The 20,675-nt window shown below is 43.1% G+C and overlaps 1 protein-coding gene across 4 annotated transcripts; it reads right to left on the reverse strand.

Moving 5' to 3' along the window:
- Positions 1 to 24: 24 nt before the first annotated feature.
- On the reverse strand, positions 25 to 17,473 carry LOC108230115 (ELKS/Rab6-interacting/CAST family member 1). Of its 4 annotated transcripts, none has more exons than XM_017406047.3 (21): positions 17,290 to 17,472; positions 14,661 to 15,423; positions 14,350 to 14,538; positions 11,669 to 11,960; positions 10,774 to 10,901; positions 10,596 to 10,670; positions 10,345 to 10,500; positions 10,086 to 10,253; positions 9,779 to 9,946; positions 9,541 to 9,678; positions 9,280 to 9,420; positions 8,966 to 9,106; positions 8,658 to 8,851; positions 7,887 to 7,898; positions 6,969 to 7,104; positions 6,754 to 6,885; positions 5,411 to 5,571; positions 5,077 to 5,224; positions 3,999 to 4,094; positions 3,150 to 3,335; positions 25 to 2,308 (listed from the first exon to the last, which is right to left on the reverse strand). In XM_017406047.3, exons 2-21 carry the CDS (start codon positions 15,201 to 15,203, stop codon positions 2,171 to 2,173), a joined length of 3,342 nt encoding a protein of 1,113 aa, XP_017261536.1. In that variant the 5' UTR covers positions 15,204 to 15,423; positions 17,290 to 17,472; the 3' UTR covers positions 25 to 2,170. The 4 variants fall into 4 exon arrangements, 3 of the variants coding, with proteins under 3 accessions (XP_017261536.1, XP_017261537.1, XP_017261539.1); XM_017406050.3 differs by lacking the exon at positions 25 to 2,308 and adding an exon at positions 3,754 to 3,828 and having other exon boundaries at positions 3,198 to 3,335; positions 17,290 to 17,473; XM_017406048.3 differs by lacking the exon at positions 7,887 to 7,898 and having other exon boundaries at positions 17,290 to 17,471.
- Between the last annotated feature and the right edge of the window lie 3,202 nt (positions 17,474 to 20,675).

Below are 20,675 nucleotides of genomic sequence, written 5' to 3' on the forward strand. Positions count from 1 at the left end.
AAAAAAAAAGACTTGACAAAAAAACAAGGCTTATAATTTATTTATTTACATACATAGAAAATTCAAACGACCGACAAGTTTGTTTTGTTTTTTTCCTTTTTAAACGGTTTGATTCTTGACAAGAACAGACAGACGGCAGTACATTTTGTTTCTGTTTTTCTTTTAAATACAAACTACAAAAAAACAAATAAAAGCAGAAACGTACAACAAAGTAGGCTGAGGCCCCTTAGTCAGCTCTGTGCTCCCCAATAAAGAGTCGAGAAAAAGAGAAGATGAGACGTTTAAGGCAGGGGATGGGACACAGGCCAAAGTAAAGGGGAAGAAAAAACACTTGAATGATCGTTTCTGAGGCCAGCTGTGAGGAGCTAAAGGGACACAAATACACCTCCGTTCAAAAATAAAACACCGTCTTCCAACTCCGGCTGTGTCTTTGGTTCATCCGACACCCTTTAATAATGGATCTGTTAGCGGGAATTAAGGTTTGAAGGTGGCGTTTTTAGATCTACACCGAAAAAAAGCCCATTTTTGTCTCACAACAGCAGGAGTTGGAGACTTCTTTTTATCCACCAGGCTAAAAAAAAATAAAAATAAACCAAAAACAAGACATGGGACTCTCAGGATAACGTCACCATTTGATAAAAACTACCAGAAAAGTACTCTCCCATCACATGGTTTGAAACATCGGCAACACACATTTTATTTTTTATTATTATTATTTTCGATTGATTTTTTTCCCCCTCAGTTCCTGTTGAAAACACTCATTCGGTTCAGAGCAACTCGCTCTTCAAGGTTCTGTGCAAACATTCGATGCATATTGATACAGTAAACTTCTCAATAGTATATCATATTTATTTATATATCTCCATAGAACATAGACTTTCTGCGAGTTATGGCAGTACTGTCACGCACACACGCTTTGTCCAAAAGACAAAAGTAGACACAAAAGACGACTGCACTGCTTTTGACTTTTCAGTGTTTCATTTTTTTTTTGTTATTTTTAAAAGAACGCACATCACCTTCCACGTAATTACCTTTATTCAGTTACTGTACGCGTTAAATGTTATTTACAAACTGATCTTAAAAAGTCAAAATCTGCCAAAAAGGGTGACTTTCATTTTTCTCTAAATGTCAATGCACTTGGTAATTAAAAACTCAAGCCCTGAATGTTTCAAAATAAAATCAAACGGAGGCATCGGAACATACGAAACAAAAAAGGTTTTGTTTTTTTTTTCTTTTGGATCCGGTAAATAAAACGAACTGTGTGGGCTTTAAGTAACTCTTGTAGAAACTTTGGATGAGAATCAGTTAAATTCTTACGTCATGCCATAGCACCAGGATCACAGAGAAATTAAAGATCCCCCGCAGTAGGTCCAGTACTGATCTCTGTGCATGCTCCAAGGCCACGAGAACGTTCGAAAAAACAAACATTGCATACATCATAAACAAGTGGCTGTTGTGTGCAAAACCGTCTCGAAACAACAATAAAAGCCGCGTCTTTCCTAAATCCTTTCGGCTGTCGAGAACAAAACGAAAATCTGATCTTTGATCAAAGGTCGGACCTTGATCCCCCCTCTAATGCCGACGGCCCGAATCGTCGCGGCGCCGGAACGTTTCGGGAGTGCGTCGCGCTCGTTTGGTCGTTTAGGCGGTGCTACGACATTCGGTAACACCGGCTAAAGCAGGCGTCTACACGGCTCCACCTGTGAGCTCAGCTCCTCCCTGCTTCCCTTCAGGTGTAGCAGCTCCCCGGAACCATCAAGACAAGAAGTGCTTTTCTGTCCCACAGGTGGAATCAGTGCACCCGTTTGAACCTGAAAGGGTTTTTTTGGGGGGAGGAAAACGATAAAAGGCGTTTTTTGCTCTGAGGCAGAGGAACGTTAGCAGGACAACCTTTTTCCTCCCGTTGCACCTGTGAGAAAAGGTATTTTTCCAAGTTTACTAGAAACAAAAATCAGATTTTCTGCATGGAAACTTCTACCCATGTGCTTTAGCTCTTCCTCTCATTTTCCCTCACAGCAACACACGGGACTGAAAAGCACTGGTGGTCCTGAGAGTTCGATGCAGGGTTTGTAAGAGCGCAGAGAGGAGGAGGCAGGCGGGACTTCTCCTTTCGTTTGGACGGAGGTAGGGCTTTCTGGGCTCAGCCTGGTCGTGTCTGAGGTCAGGTCTGTCAGCACGACTCCTCCAGGGCGTTGACGACCTGTTCCAGGATGTCCGGGCAGTAGTCCGCGATCTGCTGGAGGACCAAGTTGGCGTACTCCTGCAGCTCCCCGCTCTCCTTCTCACACACCTCCAGCTCCCGCTCCAACTGGACGCAAACAAAAAACAAGAATTAGCTCCTTCCATTCCACCCTTGTTAAAAGGCAGCTTTTCACACTAATTGAACAGAGGGGCAGAAAAATTAGGATTGAAAACAACAAAATCTATTAAACATTTAGAGGAATCAGCACCAAAACGCTCCTGGACTTTTAAAAGTACTCCTTATGGTTTTGTATTTGACACTATATTAATACTGATCTTTTAGTTTTCTTTAAATATATTGAAGTTAAAGTTTGTAAAGTTATTATCATCGTGATTTTAAATAATAAATGCTGTATTTAATTAACTCTCATGCCAGAGTTTTTGAAAGGAAAGTTGCCGCCATTTTGGACAAATTAAAAAATAAATAAATAAAAAAATAACAATTTGCAAACTCTTCTGTGATGTAGGAAAATGTCACCCTCAGAATATGTTCTGTGAACGACTCTCAGCTACTACCACATCTAATTTGAACTTAATATATGTAAAACTGACTGCGTTATAGCCATTTTTGTGTAGGCCAACGTGTAGCTGCGGCGGCCATCTTGAATTGGATTGATACCAAAGATTAATCAGATGTAGATGTACATTTACTGATTAATTTCTGGAAGTTTTAATAAAATCTGACAGGTGGTTCATGAGATGTTTTGGTCACAGACAGAAAAACCTTTGTCACCTTAGGCTTAGTATAAATATTTCTATTTATATAATCCACACAGCCTCAAACATGACTATTTTAATTTCATTAACCTGTTATCTATATAGTCCATTAGGAAAGTGTTCTTCATTCATAAAAACGTCCCCTACGTGCTGTCAGGTGTGGAGGTGTGTGGGCGGGGTTCGATGGTCACCTGTTGAGCGCTCTTCTTCAGAAGCTCCTCCTCCCAGTCTTCGGGGTCGCTGTGGTGGTAGTGAGACGGAGGCGTGAGCTGGCTGAGGATGCCGGGGTCTCGATCGTGGCAGAGGTCCGTCAGGTGGGCGATGTAGAGTTTGAGTTTGCTGCGGTTCTGGGACAAGGCTAGAAGAGGGGGTATCATCTGCAAACGAGGGAGGCGGGAAGATAAATGAGCCGAAGCAGTTTCTTCAAGGTTAGACTCTTTAAAAAAGGGTAAAGAGCGGAAGAGCTGGGGTCCAGTTTGAATGTCTGAACATAATGAAAACACCACCACCAGCACCTACATGCACATCAATCTGCCACTCTCTCTTTTTAAAGAGCTGTAGGCACAGTTTTACATTCAGTGTCATCAGAAACTGAAGTGAAGCATTCATATCACAGAAGTGGCATGCAATGTTTCGGGTCATAAAACTCCTGGCCGTGCATGCAAACACGATCAAATCCACAAAAAATACGATACGACGTTCAATGGCGTGAAAGAAACCACAAATGGCTGAAGAATAAAGACGCATGCCAGTGATGAATGTGACGGGCTCGGCTTTGTTTAAACACTAGCTCACCCTTCGGAGCAAAATGGCTGTGAAAGAGGGGGAGGGCAAAAGGGCCGGCTACGCCCAAATACCCTCCTCGTCATCCTGTTAGCCGCAAGGCGAGCCAGGCGCAGCGTTAGGAAGGAAACTTTGGTTAGTGGAGAATTGTGCACCTTCTTTAAACAGCTTCTATGAGTTTATCTTGGTTTCTTTTTTGTTATAGTGGCAAAAATGATCCTGAATTAGTCTGGAGGTGTGCGGGATAACTGGACTACCTGATCTGGAGAGGGTTTGTGGTTTGTCTGGTCAGGAGCGGTCCTCAGATGGTCGTCTTCGTAGTTGTCGGCCATCAGCTTCATTCTGTTCTGTGTCTGAAAGGTCGAGACAGCTGGAGGTTTAGAGGGCAAGACTAAAGGAGGAGCCTTATGGATGCTGAGGGTTTGTTCCACACACAAATATTTGCAGAAAATTAAAATTAATGCCCACCCGTGGCATACCCTAAAAAACTGAGGTCTTTGAAAAATAAACAAAGTAAAAGCTGAACTTGTCGTCTTATGTCCCAGAATCAATGAGCAACCGAACGCAGTGAAGATTATTCGTATATACACAGTTTCTTTTGAATATTTCTGGAAACAGGTGCATGTAGATTAACACAGTTGTGTGCTACAGGTCCTGATCCAAATCTGATAACATTAGCATTACCTCTGATCACAACTGCATGATTTTATTGTGTCTTTTAATATCGTGTCTGCTTTTATGTTGGATGATGTAAGGTCACCTTGAGTGTCAAGAAAGGCGTCTATAAATAAAATGTATTATTATTAATATTATATAATGTTGTGTTTTGTTTGGCTATTTGATTTGGAACATTTTGTACACACTAGAAGAGGAAGATGTAATTTATTACAACACAAGTTAAAATAGCATCAGTTTGTAAACAGCTGGAAGTCTCAGGTGACGCGTCAATGAAACGCTAAGGGTGCTGGGTATTTAGGTTTTCATATCACTGTATCAAAACTGATATGACTGCTTTAAAATTTCAATTGTCGAGCTAAATCTCAGCATTAAAGGAAAAGCTGAAGCCTTTTTGTGGGGCCATGATGGATCCAGCTGTGCGATTTGTCTGACTGATAGAAACAAAGAGAAGCAGCCTGACTTCAGCTACATCTGGATGCAGACGACACTCCATGTCTTTTCCATCTACTTTAAACTTCAACACAGAACACACAACAAGCTCTGCGTCTTTGACATGTAGGAACAATATGAACGTTTGCACTCGTGGCAACCCTCCCCGAGCAGCTGTCATTTTTTAAAAATCGCGCCCTTTTTGAAGACAAGACGTCTCTTCCCAACCTGCTGCTTGAGCTGCTGCACCAGTCGGTCCTTCTCCCTCTTCAGCTGAGCCACCTCCTCCTGAGTCTTCTTCTTCTTAGAAGACGACAGCTCCAGCAGAGCAATGTTAGCATCCTTCTCGCTGATGGCGGCCAAGAGAGCCTCCTGCCTGATTGTTTGAGACGACACGACATCAACCACACGAGTAAAACGGCTCAAGTAGCATTTATTATTTATGGCGCAACATCAGGGAAAGCCAGAATTGGATGACATTTTACAAGATTACGGGAGCAATCAATAATCTAAAGTCGATGCTGCCCTGCTGTGTGTGTGTGTGTAAGTGTGTGTGTCTTACTTCATCTCCAGCACCTCCTCCAGGTGTTTCCTGCGCTCGGCTCTCAGGGTCGTAAGGTGGGCTTCTTTCTCACACAGAGACTGCTGGGTAGACGCCAGCTTGGCCCTCATGGACTCGAGCTCCTGTTTCACCTTCTCCATGGCACCCAGGAGCTCCTCCATCTGGGAACACACACACACACACACACACACACACAAACAAACAATTCAGTGATAAATAAAAGCCAAGTACATACAAATCCATCAGTGAAAGTGTCAGGTTTTGTTTTAAATAAAAGACACTTTCACTGGCCGGTAAATGTGATCCGCACTAATGAATGGGAAGGGCAGCTGAATAAAGTTTTAATTACCTGCTATTTACTTTGAAAAAGGCACTAAATAAAAGCACAAACAATTGCACAAGTAGTGCTTTATCGTCTGGAACCTCTCATTTTACTTTTGAACACGGCTGAGCAAACCTTTAAAAAACAACAACAAACGAATAAAAACGTGACGCAGAGCTGAGCTACAAAAAATGTAAACTGGTATATTTTTTATTTAGCCAGGACTACAGATCAAAAGACTGTTCCACGCCTCTACAGATTGGATGAACAGAACTCTGAACGGGAAAGGTGCCAGACACACAAAAAGCAAATAAAGAACAAGCTCTCTGGTGCTCATATAACCCCCAAATTATATACCAATGTGTGTTTTAATCACAAATGATTAATCCTCAATAGCCAATTGGCCTTTTATGAATATTATTTCCCAAGCAAACAGCAGGTAAAGGTAAACCCATGACAACTACTTGGGCTGGAAACAACACAAACACTTCTTAAAAACATGCAGTCTGAACATCAATCTGTCCACAGCCCCGATAAATACCAAAAATATTTGCAAACATTTAAATTGCAGGGCCGTTGCACGTGGCTGCATGAATTGTAGAAGCGTTGCTTTTATTGTGTCCACCCTCTGAAAGCGCTGAGGGTCACTGATGAAGATTACACATACTGGACTCATACCTTAGACCACTTAAGGTGGGAGAGGTTGGACTCATGCATTGGTTTGAATGAGTGCTTCTGAAAGGCGGTTGTGTAGCAGAAAGAAGACAAGAGAGAAAAACGACAAGCAAAGATAAAAAAAAACTGAGGGCGGGAGGAGAAAAAAGGAAGTGGCCAGAAAAAGAGGAGGCAGGACACAGAGAGAGAAGGAGCAACACCACAACAACTGGCAGCCAAAAAGGGATTGAGAAAGAATTTCAATGCCTGAATACAGGAAAGTTTAATATACATGTACTGTAGTAGCTGTTGAATGGTTCATTTCTGCCTTGACATGCATGTGTGTGTGTTGGTGTGTGTTTTGGACCTGTTTCTCCTGCAGCGACCGGGCTGCCTCCTCCTGGGCCAGCACCATCTCTCGCTCAGCTGTGATTTGAACGCTCTCTCTCAGGGCCTCTTCCAGCTCTTCGATGCGCTCGGCTTTCTGACGCAGAGTGTCCTGCAGGCGGCAGACGTTTCCCCTCGTTAGACACCGACCCCATCGCAGCAGCAGCAAAGGAAAATTCACTCGGGAGGCCTCACCTTGACCTGCTGCGACGTTTCGGACAGGTTGTCCTCCCTCTTCCTGGCCTCCTCCATGAGCCGAGCGTTCCTGCTCTTCTCCACCTGCTCCTTGTGCTTCAGTGAGGCCACTTTTTTCGTCTGGTCCTTCGTCTGCCTACAGGTGCACCATTTAAGTCATTACATACTCCACTTTGACCAGGAGGACACGTAAAGCGACGGTAAATTCATTTTTTATTCAAAGCTATAGACACAGGGCTAATAAATGCAAGGAAACATTTAGTGATTCCTAACGCAGTTAGCTTCCTGATCTCAGTGGAAGGAAGACAAATCTGTTCATTTTGGTCAGTTTGCCTGTTAGTATTCTTTAGGAAAAACTGCATAAAAAAAACATGACACCTTGTGTTAACAGCAGAACACAGATGCTGCAAAATTATGTAATTTAAAGTGCGCTGATAAACTATGTGGAAAACAAAAAATGTTGGTTTTAACTAAATATGGTCAGTTGTGAACAATTATCTAACCATGATCGCAGTTATTTGAAACAGTTGCAGTTTCTCCCTAAGACCCAGGAAGATAATTAAAGGTCTGTTCAGACTAAATGTGGACAGAGATAAGATCCCGTGACCCTCTGAAACACTGGTTACAGCTACAAGCCTTAGACAGGAATTCACACAAATGATTGACTCTACAGGGTCAAATCTCAGATTTCACTCAGGGTGAAAGATCGAAAATGAAGAAGAAAGCAAAAGAGGAACTGAGAGTCTGAACAGGAACAGGAGAGTCAAGAAAAAATAAAATATAATAACTGACTGCTTGCAGCAAACGTAGTTTAAAGAAGAATAAAAGGTGAAGAGAAAGGAGAGGGGAGGAAATGTAAGAAGGACAAAAGGAGGAGGGGGGCAGTTTACAGGTGAATAGAAAAGAACATTTACTAACCTGGAGGCCAAACTGGAGGGAGGAATTTCCAGCGCAAAGACGGGAAAGCAGTAAAGAGAAAAGGAGACTCGGGCTCAGAAAGTGAGCGAGTTTAAAGAACAGGGGAGAGGGGAGAGGGCTCATCCACTTTTCTTTAGACTTTACCAGCATCAATCTGTTTGAGTATTCAGACATTCAGAGTATAATAGATACTGGCTCTGAAATGAGACATAACTTTGATGACTCAAGAACCTGAACTATAACTTGTACTAATGTTCTCAATTCAAGAACATTACCATGTTTTACGTCACAGTTGTGCATGATCGAAAAACTGCAACAAGCTTTTTTATTATAGGTGTACAGTTTTACTGTTAAAAAACACTCCATGTCTGAGAAATGTTAGATTCCTCTTAGATAAATCTACATTTTTCTTTCTGTGACATGAATTCTGAAGCTGGAATTAACAAGCCGCTTTCAAAGCAACACGAGTTAAATGTCAAATGGCAGATGGCCAAATTAAACATGCGGCAGGCACATACGACACGAGCTTATTTATGGAAAATATGCATCATGTGGTCGTCAGCGAGTAGACGTGGTGGCTGATGATCCCACCGCAGGCTCTTCACTGAGTGACACAATGAACAGAGAAATTTGTTCTTCTCAAAAGAAGAGAAATCTTGACCGGACTCTGTGATCCGAGACAAAAATGTGGACCTACATCATCCCTGTTTTCATACTTTATACGTCTGGGTTTTTTTTATGCACGCCGACGGTGTCCACGATTAAACCCACCTCTCCAGCTCACTGATCTTTTTGTCCTTGTCGTTCTTCTCATTCTCCATTTCCCGAAGTATCTCAAGGAGGCGGTCCACCTCAGCCTGGGCCTTCCCAGAATCCTCCTTGTGGCGGGCCACTTCTTGCTCCAGGTTCCTGATGCGTTCAGCCAGCTCTGTGTTGGCTTGAGCTTCCAGTGCTGCATTTTGAGCCTGACAAGCAACAAAACCTTTATTAGAAATCCCTCAGGGGCCAGCAGGCACAAACAAGACAAAGCAATATATACATTAAAAAAAAGACTATTTATATGCAATTTGTTATTGCACCCTCTTTAGTTGGTTCTCCAGTTTTAGGCCCTCCTCCCTCTTCTGCTCCAAGGCGATCTCCAGACTCTTGAGTTTGGTATCTTTCTTCAGTCCTGAAGAGGCCAGGGACGAGGCGTGCTCCTTCAGGTCTAACAGAGAGGTCTGCACAGCAAAAAAAAGATGTTACAGCTGGTCAAACTAACAAAACATGAAAGTAAGAAAACAGAAAATACGTTGGATCTATAAAAATAAAGGCGTCAGGACTAATCAGAAAGTTAGAACAACTTGAGGCTTAATTCTGACAACATTTTAATGGATTCCTAGAATCAGGCCACCTCTCTGTCTGACAGGTCTCCCTGCAGTAAGCTCAGTTTCTCCTTCAGCTCCTTCAGTTCCTTCTTGGAGCAGTCCAGCTCCTCCGTCTTCTCTCTGTCGTCTCGATCTCGCTGCTCCTTTAGACGCTCAATGATGCGCTCCTTTAAAAAAACAAAACAAACAGTTACAGAAGATGTGTCGAAACAAAAAGAACAGCAAAGCAGCTCGACACAAACGCTGAAATGCCGACATGTCAGACACTTGTGCCGACGGAGCTTTACCTTTTCTGAAAGCGACTCCTCCAGCGTTGTGAGCGCGGTATCCGTGTTGGAAGTGTCGGCCTGCAGGGACTTCACTCTCTCCTTTAAGCTGCTCATCTGCTTCTCCTTGTCCCGGAGTTGTTCCTGCAGGTTCTCAATCTGTGGCGCAAACACAGCACCCCATGACATGCGCCGCAAAGCCAGTTCACAACTAACTTTAAAAAGGAAAAGAAAAAAAAAAGTTCTTTGTCCACGTTACCTTTTTCTGGAGCACATTAATTTTGCGCTCCTTAACGTCCAGCATATCCTTCAGGTCGTGAATTTCCCCATTCAGGGTTCCCTTCTCCTCGGACATTTCCTGTATCTGCTTGCTCTTCTTGTTCAAAGTCGCCTCCTTCTCTTCCAGACGCAGACGTAAGGCATCGACCTGGGAGAAACCGGGCAGAAAACAAACACAAATCAGAAATGCCTTCTGCAACACTATGTAGGACTTTTTTTTTTAAAAAAACAAAAACTGAAACACATTGGTTGACGTGACGTAACATCACAGCTTTTTCTTGCCGCACCTCTGTCTGTAAGATAGCGGCGCGCTGCTCCTTGGCGGTGAGGGATTCCTTGAGGACTTCAATATGTTGCTTGCTGTCTGAGAACTGGTTAGTTAGCGTCTCCAATTTAGTCTGCAAGCCGAGCAGCTCCGTGTCCTTCCTGGAGAGGTCTTGTTTTACCTGTTCCATCTGAAAAACGTGACAAAAAAACAATCCGAGTCATACTTTTTCTAACTATAACATTTAGGACCAAATGAACTCGTCTCCTGTTGCCTCCGACCTTGTTTTTCATGAACTTGGTGTGACTGCGGTACACCTCCATCTGCTTCATCTCCTCCTGACGTTCCTCGCAGCTCAAAAGTCCGTTGGACTTCATCATAAGCAGCTCCTCCTCCATGTCCCTCATGTTGCGCTCCATAGAGTTGATTTTTGCATCCTGGCGTTAACAGAAATAGGTCGACAGTTATTGCACGGCGTCAAGAAAGACAATACGCACACACACACACACACAGCACACAGGTAAATCCTCACCTTCATGTCAATAACAGTCTGTAAAGCCTTTGTTTTGGTGGATTCGGGAGTTCCTTCGTATCGGCGATGAAGCTCCTGTTGAATCAGACATTGAACAAATGGTAGTTGTATACAATACATGGATTACAGACAACTTGGTCGTAATCTTTAGATTTAGAACAGCTGAAAAGGTCATTACCTCTCTGAGTGCTGTGATCTCTCTGTCTCTCTGGTCCAGTAGACTCTCCAGGTGATGCCTGTGCATTTCTGCGTCGGCCAGTCTCCTGGTCCTCTCCTGGTCCTCCTCCGATGCTTTGGCAGATGGCCCTGAGACAGCAAAGGCATATATGTTTGTTTAAGTGAAGAAGCAGGGAGAAGGATTTCATAGTTTTGAAGTTAAGAGATTTAGAAGCCCAAATGTTAAGCAGCACGGTTTTAAGCTTAACATAAGTGACACATTTAGGAGACAAAACCTTAACACTTTTTTTTTTAGATTTCCTCTAAAATTAATGTAAAGTCCCTAGTGTTTTGGGTCTTCCAAGTCCAAATGATGGAAGTGATTTGGAAGAAACCAGTGTGACGGCTTCAAGTGTTTAGAAACCTGAGGAAGGTGGCTCAGGGCTGGCGTCTGTAGAATGTTAGGCCTACAGAAAGCAACCATGAGGAGTAAAGACTTGCAGTGGTTTCACGAGGCTGACTGTGAGCCCTTCTCTAAACGTAAGACGTGCAACTTTAATGAACTCGATCTGTTATACAAACAGCATTCTGTCATTGACCATTTTTGTGTAAATATTCCTCTAAATAGAATTTAAAAATACCAGCAGCAGAGTAAGTTGGGAGACTTCTGTGAGACTGGAAGAGTCATTTATAATTAGAGTTCTCCTCTGAATAACATATAAAGTCAATTCATCTTAGTATATCAAGCATGCAGCCATTTCCTCAATCATACCAACAGACAGATCAGCAGGAAGTATAGTTAAGGAAAACAAAGCATTAGATCAGATTGCATAAATTTGATCATGAATTTATTTGGCTAGAAACCTGTTCGTTTAAACTGATCAACTAAATGTGAATTTGCTTGTCCTCAAACCTGCCTTTGCTCTGCAGCATCTCCAGGAGTTTTTTGATGGACTCGTCTCTGGCTACCAGGGTCTGCTTCTGCGTGTCAATCCGCAGCTCCATCTCCTCCAGTGTCTTTCTCAGCAGGAAGAGCTCCTTGACCTGCCTCTCGTACTCGGCCTGCAGCCGCCGGTAGTTCTCCTCCGTAGGTTCAGACGTCAGGGCCAGGTCCCTCCCTTGACTGGCAGGGTCTTGCTGGAGCAGCTGGTTCAGGTCTCTCTGGATCCTCAGCTCATCTTGAAGGGCCTGAACGGTCATCTGCAGATGCTGCGGAGACACGGGGAGGGGGGGGACACTTTCACTTGCTCTGATCTCTGTTTACAAGGAAGTGATTTACACAGGGGTGCACAAGGTGAAAGGTATTGATTGCTTGAAGGACACACGATGTGAAATCCCCCTCTGCTTTGTGGGAACAGTCCCTGGGAGAATACAGTTTCACAGCCTGTTAATAAAAATCCTTTTCTAATCATAAATTAAAACTAAGCACCGTCCGGGCCGATGCAGCCACAACGGGCAAGCCTCACGGACAGTGTTACGTTTCATGCCCTGAGAAACGCAAGTGGAGAAACACAATCGGCCCAGTGTAGTGTTGCATTGTTTGTGGCATCTGACGCCACAGCCACTTGGCAGAGCTGCTGTGAGACAGCAACAGAAGGCCGTGTTACACTCTGGCCTGAACCAGCTGGGAGCGTTTTCAAAAGACAGAACAAAGAGAGAAGTCAGTGTCTGCCTTCATTTCTCTCTCTCTCTCTCTGTCCTCCAGCCCCCTCCCTTTCCTGCCTTTGTCACACACACCCCCTCCCCCCTCCTCCTCCACCAGAGCACACACCATTCTCCTCCTTCCTCACTCCGGTCCCATCTCCTCCTTCCGATCCTCTCACCTCTCCTCTCACCAACCATCCCTTTCTATCACCCTCTCCACCCCGTGACTAAGGCTGACTCACTGCTGTGACTGCACCGAAACACTCCTCCTTCCCTCCAGTACACCTACAGGCAGATACATGAACAGAAACACACACATTCATCTTCACCCCCACCCCACACACACACACACACACTCCCCATCTTCTCACTCTCACTGCCGGAGGAGAGAGAACAGTCAGGTGCCTGAGAAAATAACACGCAGAAGAGGCGATGCGCTACCTAAGCTCATCTAAACACAAAGTTTATTATTTTATCTGTGTGACAAAGGAGTAAATAATTGTTGTGCTCCAGCTACAACCTTTAATGATAATGGTTTAATCTGTGTTTCTGTGCAGGTGTTCATGTGTCTGTCTGTTACCACAATAGCTACAGAACCGCTGGATGATTTTCGATGAAACTTGCACAAACCAATCACTGAATATACGTCTATAACTGATTGGCGCCACGGCCAACTGATCCTACAAAACGTCAAAAAGGTTATAATGCAGAGAGTTTTACAGATGCAGAGTTAAAATTTGATCTGGGAGTAGATTCACGACACATAATGCGATGCATAAGATGATCTTGGTCTAAAACTCTGGGGTGAAAGGCTGGCGATATGCATTTCTTAATGTAGGAAGCCAATTTGCACCAAAATTACATGAGGCAACAGCAGTCACAGTCGCTGAAGAACCACCCCGTTGTGGGAGTCTGGAAAAGGCTGTGGCCATAAAATCAAAATAACACACACACACACACACACACACACACACGTAAACACACACTTTCAGTTGGGGCCTCCATCCAATGACGGCATCCAGTTTCAAACTGAAGGCCATAATCAGCCTTCAAGGGAGAAAGTTGGTCCACACTTTCTGCTGCATGGATGTCAGGGTGGGAGGTGGAGGCAGACATCTTTAAATTAAAGCACCCGCTGATTAGCCCCGCGCTGGTCGGGCAAAACTGGGAATTAGTCTGGAGCAGCGAGTCTGTGAGTCAGCAGGGGTGAAGGCAGCAAATTATACAGAAGGTCTGCCCATCCATTAAGAATCGCAGTTAAACAAAGACGATTTGTCTTCATTAATGAAACCTAATTTGTGCAAGAGCTCCAACAGTGTGTAAGGGTTTTTGTTTTTTTTAAAAGCCTTAACTGGATTTATGCAGTTACCATTATTAAACGCTTTTTTTTTTTTATTTGCAGAGAACACGCAGAGACACGTTCAGTCCGTGGGCCTTGCGTTAAATTTAGCGAAGTTTGTGTTGATTTGCTTCACGGAGGCAAGCAGAAGCAACAAAACAGATAACAGGCGCAGAGAGAGCTGCATAAAAATGCAGCGGTAACGCGCCCTGACCGAAAACCGAAATGATCAACAGCCGCTCACGTAGTACGGAGCTGCGGCGATTTCAGTTTTAGTTTTTTAAAAATCTACTCAACTCATACATTAAAATCTCCCATAATGCTAGATTTCTGTTCGGCTATGGCAGCCGTTAGACTTTACATTCCTTTCATCTACAAAGCACGAGCATATAGCTGCACATAAGAGGATTAACGAGATGTTCAAAATCTACCCCTAAACTATCCTGGGAGAGAAACACACTTGTACTAAAGCTGACACCGAGGAAAAAGTGTTGTTTTTTTTTTATTTTTCCTGCATCCAGCTGGGTGACTTTATTCAAACTGAGAAAATCGAGTTGACGAGATCAGAAACTGATGTTACAGCACCGTTTGGAATGAAGAAAAACAAGCACTCACCTGTGCCTCGTCCTGAATAACACGGTACTGCTCCTTCCAGACGGAAATCTTGGAAGCTTCGTCTTTCCTGAGAGCGCGCTCCTTTTTTAACTCGGGGCTCCAGAAGGTTTTAATGGAGTTCATGGAGGAGCTCAGTTTGCTCTCCTTGACTTCCACGTCGCGCCGCAGCAACTCGTTTTCCCGCAGAACCTGAAAGGGGAGGGGGGAGAATGAATGAATGAATAAATGAATGGAATTTCATCTCGTTCATTAGGATTTCCACACCCTTTACAGAGGAAATGGGCAAACTACGAGAAGCGTCAGCGAAATACCTCTTTGAGTTGGGCCTGCAGGTCAAGGATGGTGTTGTCTCTGGCCTGTCTTAGAGAATGAGGGACTGTGGACGCCATGTGGTGGTCCCCGAACGCTAGAGCGTCGCCTGCCATCATGCCTGCTGGCAGCACTGCGTTGGCGGGCACAGTGGTGGAGATATTTGGCGTGCTAGCTGCTACGACTCCACCGCTGCTTCTCGACCCATAAGTCACCCTCTGCCTCCCCGTGGCAGTCACAGTCCCGCCACTTTTGGGAATGTGGTCGCCTGCCATGGCGACCTCGTTATCGCTCAGGTACATTGGTCCTGAGGTGGCGTACGCAGCGTTGAGGGACTGGATGTTTTCCATGGACAGGGTCTTGCCTCCTGCTCCTCCGGGACCTCCACCGCTGCCGCCAGTGCTGTTGGTGCGTCGGTGTCCCATCCGAGGAGAGCGGGGCAGGCGAGGCGAGCGACCAGATCCCTGATTACTGCCGCCGCCTCCGTCTCTTCCTCCGCTGTGGTTGGCATCCCCTCTGCCAACGGAGCGAGCGCTGCCGTACATCTTCTGCTAAGCTGGGAAAGAAAAGGAGCTAACAGCAGAACCGAAGCACAACCACAAGTGTGTGGGTATCTCCTTTCAGATTTTGTGCTTTGCCCCTCTACCAGTTGGACAAATTCGTGGTGATCCTGCTTCAGCTGGTGGCGGAGGAAGAAATAGTCATGATATAACCAAAGTTTCCTGCTCTCCAACTTAAGAGCTGATGATGCAAGTAAACACCAACCTGTAAAAAAAAAAAAAAAGACAAAAAGAAAGTCACTCCTTAACAAGATAACAGAGCTCAGAATACATGTCAAACTGGTATGAAAACCCAACGTACTGCGGGTAGGTTACACAGAGTTAACTGAACCTCCTCCAGCAGCACAGACCGTTATGTAACTAAAGTCCTGTCTTACAACATTTGAGCTATGTTATACTTCCAATCCACACAGATGGAGCACAGCTTCCACTTGATTACTTTTACTTTCAGAAAGTTCACATCAAAAAAATAAATAAAAGACTGCTTCTTAACATAAAAATGTTCGTTTCATTTTGCAGCACGCAAATGCTGTGGTTTCTGGCACTCCTGGTATTAAAGATCTTCCTGAAATACTTTGTTCTTTTCCATAAAACAAAGTACTCCAAAGACAATTTATAACAATGATTATAAATGATGAAATGAAACTAAAATACAACCAACTTTAAGAGAAAAAACGTCAAGAAATGTAAAATATAGTCAAGTATTGGAGTTCTATTTAGTGTCGCTGTGTTTAAAACTTAACAAAAAGCAGCTCTATGTAAGTAGGTACAATAGTAACTGATGTTTTATCCTGTTTTTAGTGAGTGTGTGTAAAATATCTCACGAACCGGTGGGCAAATTTTAATGAAACTTGCAAAAAGTAATCGCTGGATGAACGTCTACAGCTGTAAGTTTTGGAGTACACCAGCTTTACGATGGCCGTCGCAGCCAAGTGACATAAAAAAACCCCACAAAGATGGCTTTAACGCAGTCAGTCTTGCAGATATCGAGCTAAAACTTTGGCGTGGTAGTAGCTAAGGGTCGTTCACAAAACGTGACATGTCATAAGGTTTGACAGAAATTTGACAGAAACAGCTGCATTTCTTATAAAGAGATGATTTCAGTCTGAAACTGTGGCGTGAAAGGCGGCGGGCGACATGCATTCCTTCAACAAGTCTTGGGCCTCTCATTTGAATATATTAAATGTCACCCAGAATTGTTAAATACCTGCTTTTTTAAAATTTTCAATATCTGTGTTTGTATTTTCCAGCTTAATGTACGTGTAGTTTCATAATGGCACACATTAACACATTGTAATGACAATTTCCCTTCAAATTTCAAAGGACCAAAGCCTAATAAGTGCATGTTTATAGGGGTTTTAGGTTTAAATATAAGGAAAAAGGGGTTAAAAGAGCAAACTGCAGCATGAAATGTGCCCCTTTTATAGCTGTTTTTAGTGCTGAGAATAAAAATATTGTAAGTGTGGCCCTGCAAGCAGCAAAGCCTGTTCATTTTTTACACCTAAAACTGTTGCTGTGAGGCGAATTTATGTCAGATTTTGCATTTTATCCTGCAAAATAAAAACCAATTCTCTCGGAAACAATGTGCTGACGCTTAGATTAATACCAACCAAGGAGAGTGGAGAAAAAAAAGAGGGGATTGTGAGGAGAAAAAAAGAAAATCTTGGGTTGGAGCAATTTACACAAATAGAAATAAGAAGGTGTCGAAATGTTAGCTATCAGACTGTAGTCACGATTTTATAACAAAAAAAGAAAAAAGGGGTGCGTTTAGCTACGACCGAGCACAGCGTTTGGAAACACCCATCAAACCATATCCATTTTCCTCACCCCCCTGCTGAACGGGTTGTCGTTTTTTTTTTCTTTACCTTTCCTCCCTTCTTCTACAAGCCCCAGAGTCTCCTGAATTGTCCAAGAAAGACCAAACGGAGAAGCTAGCTCAAACCGAAACGCACGAGCGAAGCTAAAATCTCGATTTGTGTGTTTTAGTCGCTAACACAATAGCCAGTAGTAAAGGGAGAGAAGGGGAGGAAAAAAAACGGAAAAAAACGGAAAACCTCTTCAGGAAAACTACCTTTCGTCGATGTGTGGCGGAGCTCTGATCGGTGCCAGAGCTCAGTCCTCCTCCCGGCAGGCGGAACTGTACATGTTACGTGAATTTTGTCGGTATACGGTTATCGTATTTTCCCATCTTTCTGCCAGCGGCGGCGGCGGCGGCGGCGGCGGCTCAGGAGAGCCAGGGCGCCTCGGTGACGTCAAGCCCCCCGGTGCGCGTTCACGAGAGCCTGCCTCGCCACGCTTGAGTTTTAAACGCGCGGTCACGAGCGCCCCCATGACTGGAGCAGCAGGCAGCAGCTACAACCAATAGCACAAAACAGATATAAAATCTTCAAAATCCCAACCTTCTGCCATTAAGGAAAAATACAAAAAAGAAAGAAACATACTTGTGCTATACATGATCTAATAAAGCAGCTGTGACCAAGCTACAACATGTGTCAAACTCAAGCCCCCCGGGCCAGATCCGGCCCTTGGTAACATTTTATCTGGCCCCCTCTCAAGATAACATTTCAATGTTATTCGGTCTGGCCCTGCAGTTTGTGACAAACTGAGGTTCTATTGCTGGAGATAGACAGCAGCTTCACATGACCCGAGAAGGAGAAGCAGGTAAAGAATGGATGGATGGATAAAGGGATGGACAGATTGAAGGATGTTTGGATGGATGGATGGATGGATGGATGGATGGATGGATGGATGGATGGATGGATGGATGGATGGATGGATGGATGGATGGATGGATGGATGGATGGATGGATGGATGGATGGATGGATGGATGGATGGATGGATAGATGGATGGATGGAAACAAGCCTTTTTGTGACACTTCGAAGCCAAGAAAATTCTGTTTTTAATTTCTCAGTAATCTTTGATTTTTGACGTGGAAACAGAGAAAATCAAATGTGTCAACAAACTCTTGTTGATAAACTTGCAGCCAAGAAACAATATTAGATATCTGACTTGAGTTAATGTGCATGGTTAACTCAAGTGTCTGCTTCAGTGTATTTTGTCTTCTTTTAGTATTTTCTTCTTGTTCCAAAGTTAATGTTTGCAGCTGTATGAATGGATTGCTGTTTATGACTTCTTAGCTGTTTTAATGGAGATTGTTAACCATGTCTTTTTAAGTCAAATCTATTTTTCTATGTTCATGCTTGTTCTTAATTATATATAATATGCTACTGGGAAAATATGAATGATTTGACATATAATACCTAAAACTAGGGTTAATTTATGAATTTTTTTTTAATAAATATTGATCCAGATTGACTCTTGGCTAGGATCAAGTGTAGCTGAGTTTGACGCCCCTGAAATAGAGGGGTAAAAAATGGTGGAATCATGAGAAAACCCCCTGCACCATTCATCCTTTGTTTGCTTTCCTGCCAGCTTGAATCCTCTGAGGCGTGGACCTAAGTGATGACAAACAGTACTCTTCGTCAGTCTGGCTCCAGCTGCCTCTTATCGCTGTTTGTCGGATCAGCGTTGCAGGTTTGGAGTCTTATCATTGACCTTTTTGTTTTTCACCCCCAGAGATTATTTGCAGGCCATGCCATTTATATTAAATGTCTTTCTTGAAGGAAAGTTTTTGTGTCCTTTGGCAAGATGCATTATCGTCCTGAGAGATGACGTCATCATTGCCGAATGTTCTTTCAACTGATGGCTCCATAACGCCAACGTAGACTGTCATTTACTGAAGATGGAAAGACTACCATCTGACATCCAGTCACCCACAGTCCATGACTGTTTATCTTTAGCCCACTGTCACCTTGTCCTCTTCTTGTCCTCTTCTCTTGACTTTTCTGTCCTTAAATCCGATTCAACCAGAATTTGTCGTAGGTCAGACATGGTGGTCGTGTCTCTCTGGAACAAACGACGAGTCCAAGCTGACCCAACAGGTGTTAAGCGGGGTCGAGGTCAGGACTGCAGGCAGGTTGTTCCGTTTCCGTCCAAAATTCTGGCGGTAGTCTCTGATAATCCCCGCTCCGTGGGGGATGAGGGTCGTCTCCTTGGAGGGTAGAGTTTGGTCCCAGACTATGGAGATCTGTGGTTGTTCATTGGCATCTGGGGTACAAAAATGATAAGCACAAGTGCATTTTCCTAAAAAGAGTGGCACCATTTAAGGGGAAATGAACAGGCTTTCCAATGGCATGAGGTTGATCGCTTCGTTGTTTTTATTACAACAAAGAAAACTCAAATTTCCTTACTTTTTGTGCTACATTTGGGTAAGTCTAAGAGACGAGTTGGGCAATTAGTGAAGAGTGGAAAACAACAAATATCAAATCAAGTTCACATTTTTTTAATGATTGTACTTTTATCATTTTCCAATATCACAAATGTTAACATAAAAAAAAAATAGGACATTATGGTTAATATGTTGATTTAATTTCATTTTCCAATCAGCTTTCAGTGTAGATCAGTCTCTCCTTAAACTGTATTTTGTCCATTTCCTCCATATTCCTCCACATAAACTGTCTGTAGTTTTATTATATGTGTCACTTTTTACATCAAATAGATTTCTTCATCAATTTGGATCCATTCTTTTAAAGTTGCTGGGTCTGTCCAGTTCCATTTTCTTATTTTTGCTTTTTTTACAAGCCACTGTAAAGATTTTAACCAGATATTTTCCTCTCTTTTTTTTCTCTACATAATAATCTGAGAAATTACCCAAACACAACAGGATCTTGAGGCAAATTATGTTCACTAATCTTTCTTCATTTATTCAATATTCCATTCCAAAAAAAGTTTTATTTTTTGAACATGTCCAGAACCTAACCCTAATTGCATCGAAAACACTATTTCAACGGCTTTTTTTTCTTTTGGAAACTTTAATACATGTTGCTCTTCCAAGGAAACACATAACTTTTTGTTACTGTCAAAAGACGAGTAAACACACTGTAGGTGACAAAATAATGTGTGTTAGGAAGGGCTGGAGCAGTTGGTGAACAGGTTGAGTGGTGTCCACAGCAATGAATGTGTCAGCAACTAACCTATAATATAAACAGGGATAAAAAAAATCAGTTAAAATGTCTTAAAAACTACAGGAAAAGTATATGAAGTGTATGAAAGCACTCCTAAAAGCAGTGAGCATGTAGACTTCAAAATCCACCACCAGGGGGCAGTGCTTAACTTAGTGAAAATGATTGGGCAGAATTTTAGGTACAAAAATACATTTAAAATCAAATTTTTAAGTAGATGCTGAAGGTTTACACCAGGCCCTCGTGGTGACATAAGGAAATGTATCTCGTTTATTATTATTTCAGGTGTAATTGGACGTGAACTCGGTGTTAAAAATACAAGTTTATTGTGTCAACACAGGACTAACAAAATGCAGCTGTTTCAGTGTTTATGTGCCATGATTGTGATGTTGGGTTTTATCTCGCGCATGCGCACTCCGTCCTTCCTCGGTCAA

This window comes from Kryptolebias marmoratus, linkage group LG11 (genome assembly GCF_001649575.2).
Source record: "Kryptolebias marmoratus isolate JLee-2015 linkage group LG11, ASM164957v2, whole genome shotgun sequence".
In the NCBI taxonomy this organism is placed as follows: Eukaryota; Metazoa; Chordata; class Actinopteri; order Cyprinodontiformes; family Rivulidae; genus Kryptolebias; species Kryptolebias marmoratus.

Bases quoted from the DNA above. Each gene is read 5' to 3' on its own strand.
- LOC108230115 (XM_017406047.3), bottom strand. From the start codon at position 15,203: ATGTACGGCAGCGCTCGCTCCGTTGGCAGAGGGGATGCCAACCACAGC. The intron at 9,421-9,540 runs GTAAAGCTCCGT...GTTTTTTTAAAG, and splicing joins AGGAGTCGCTTTCAGAAAAG to GAGCGCATCATTGAGCGTCT. The intron at 4,095-5,076 runs GTTGGGAAGAGA...TCGACCTTTCAG, and splicing joins TGCAGCAGCTCAAGCAGCAG to ACACAGAACAGAATGAAGCT.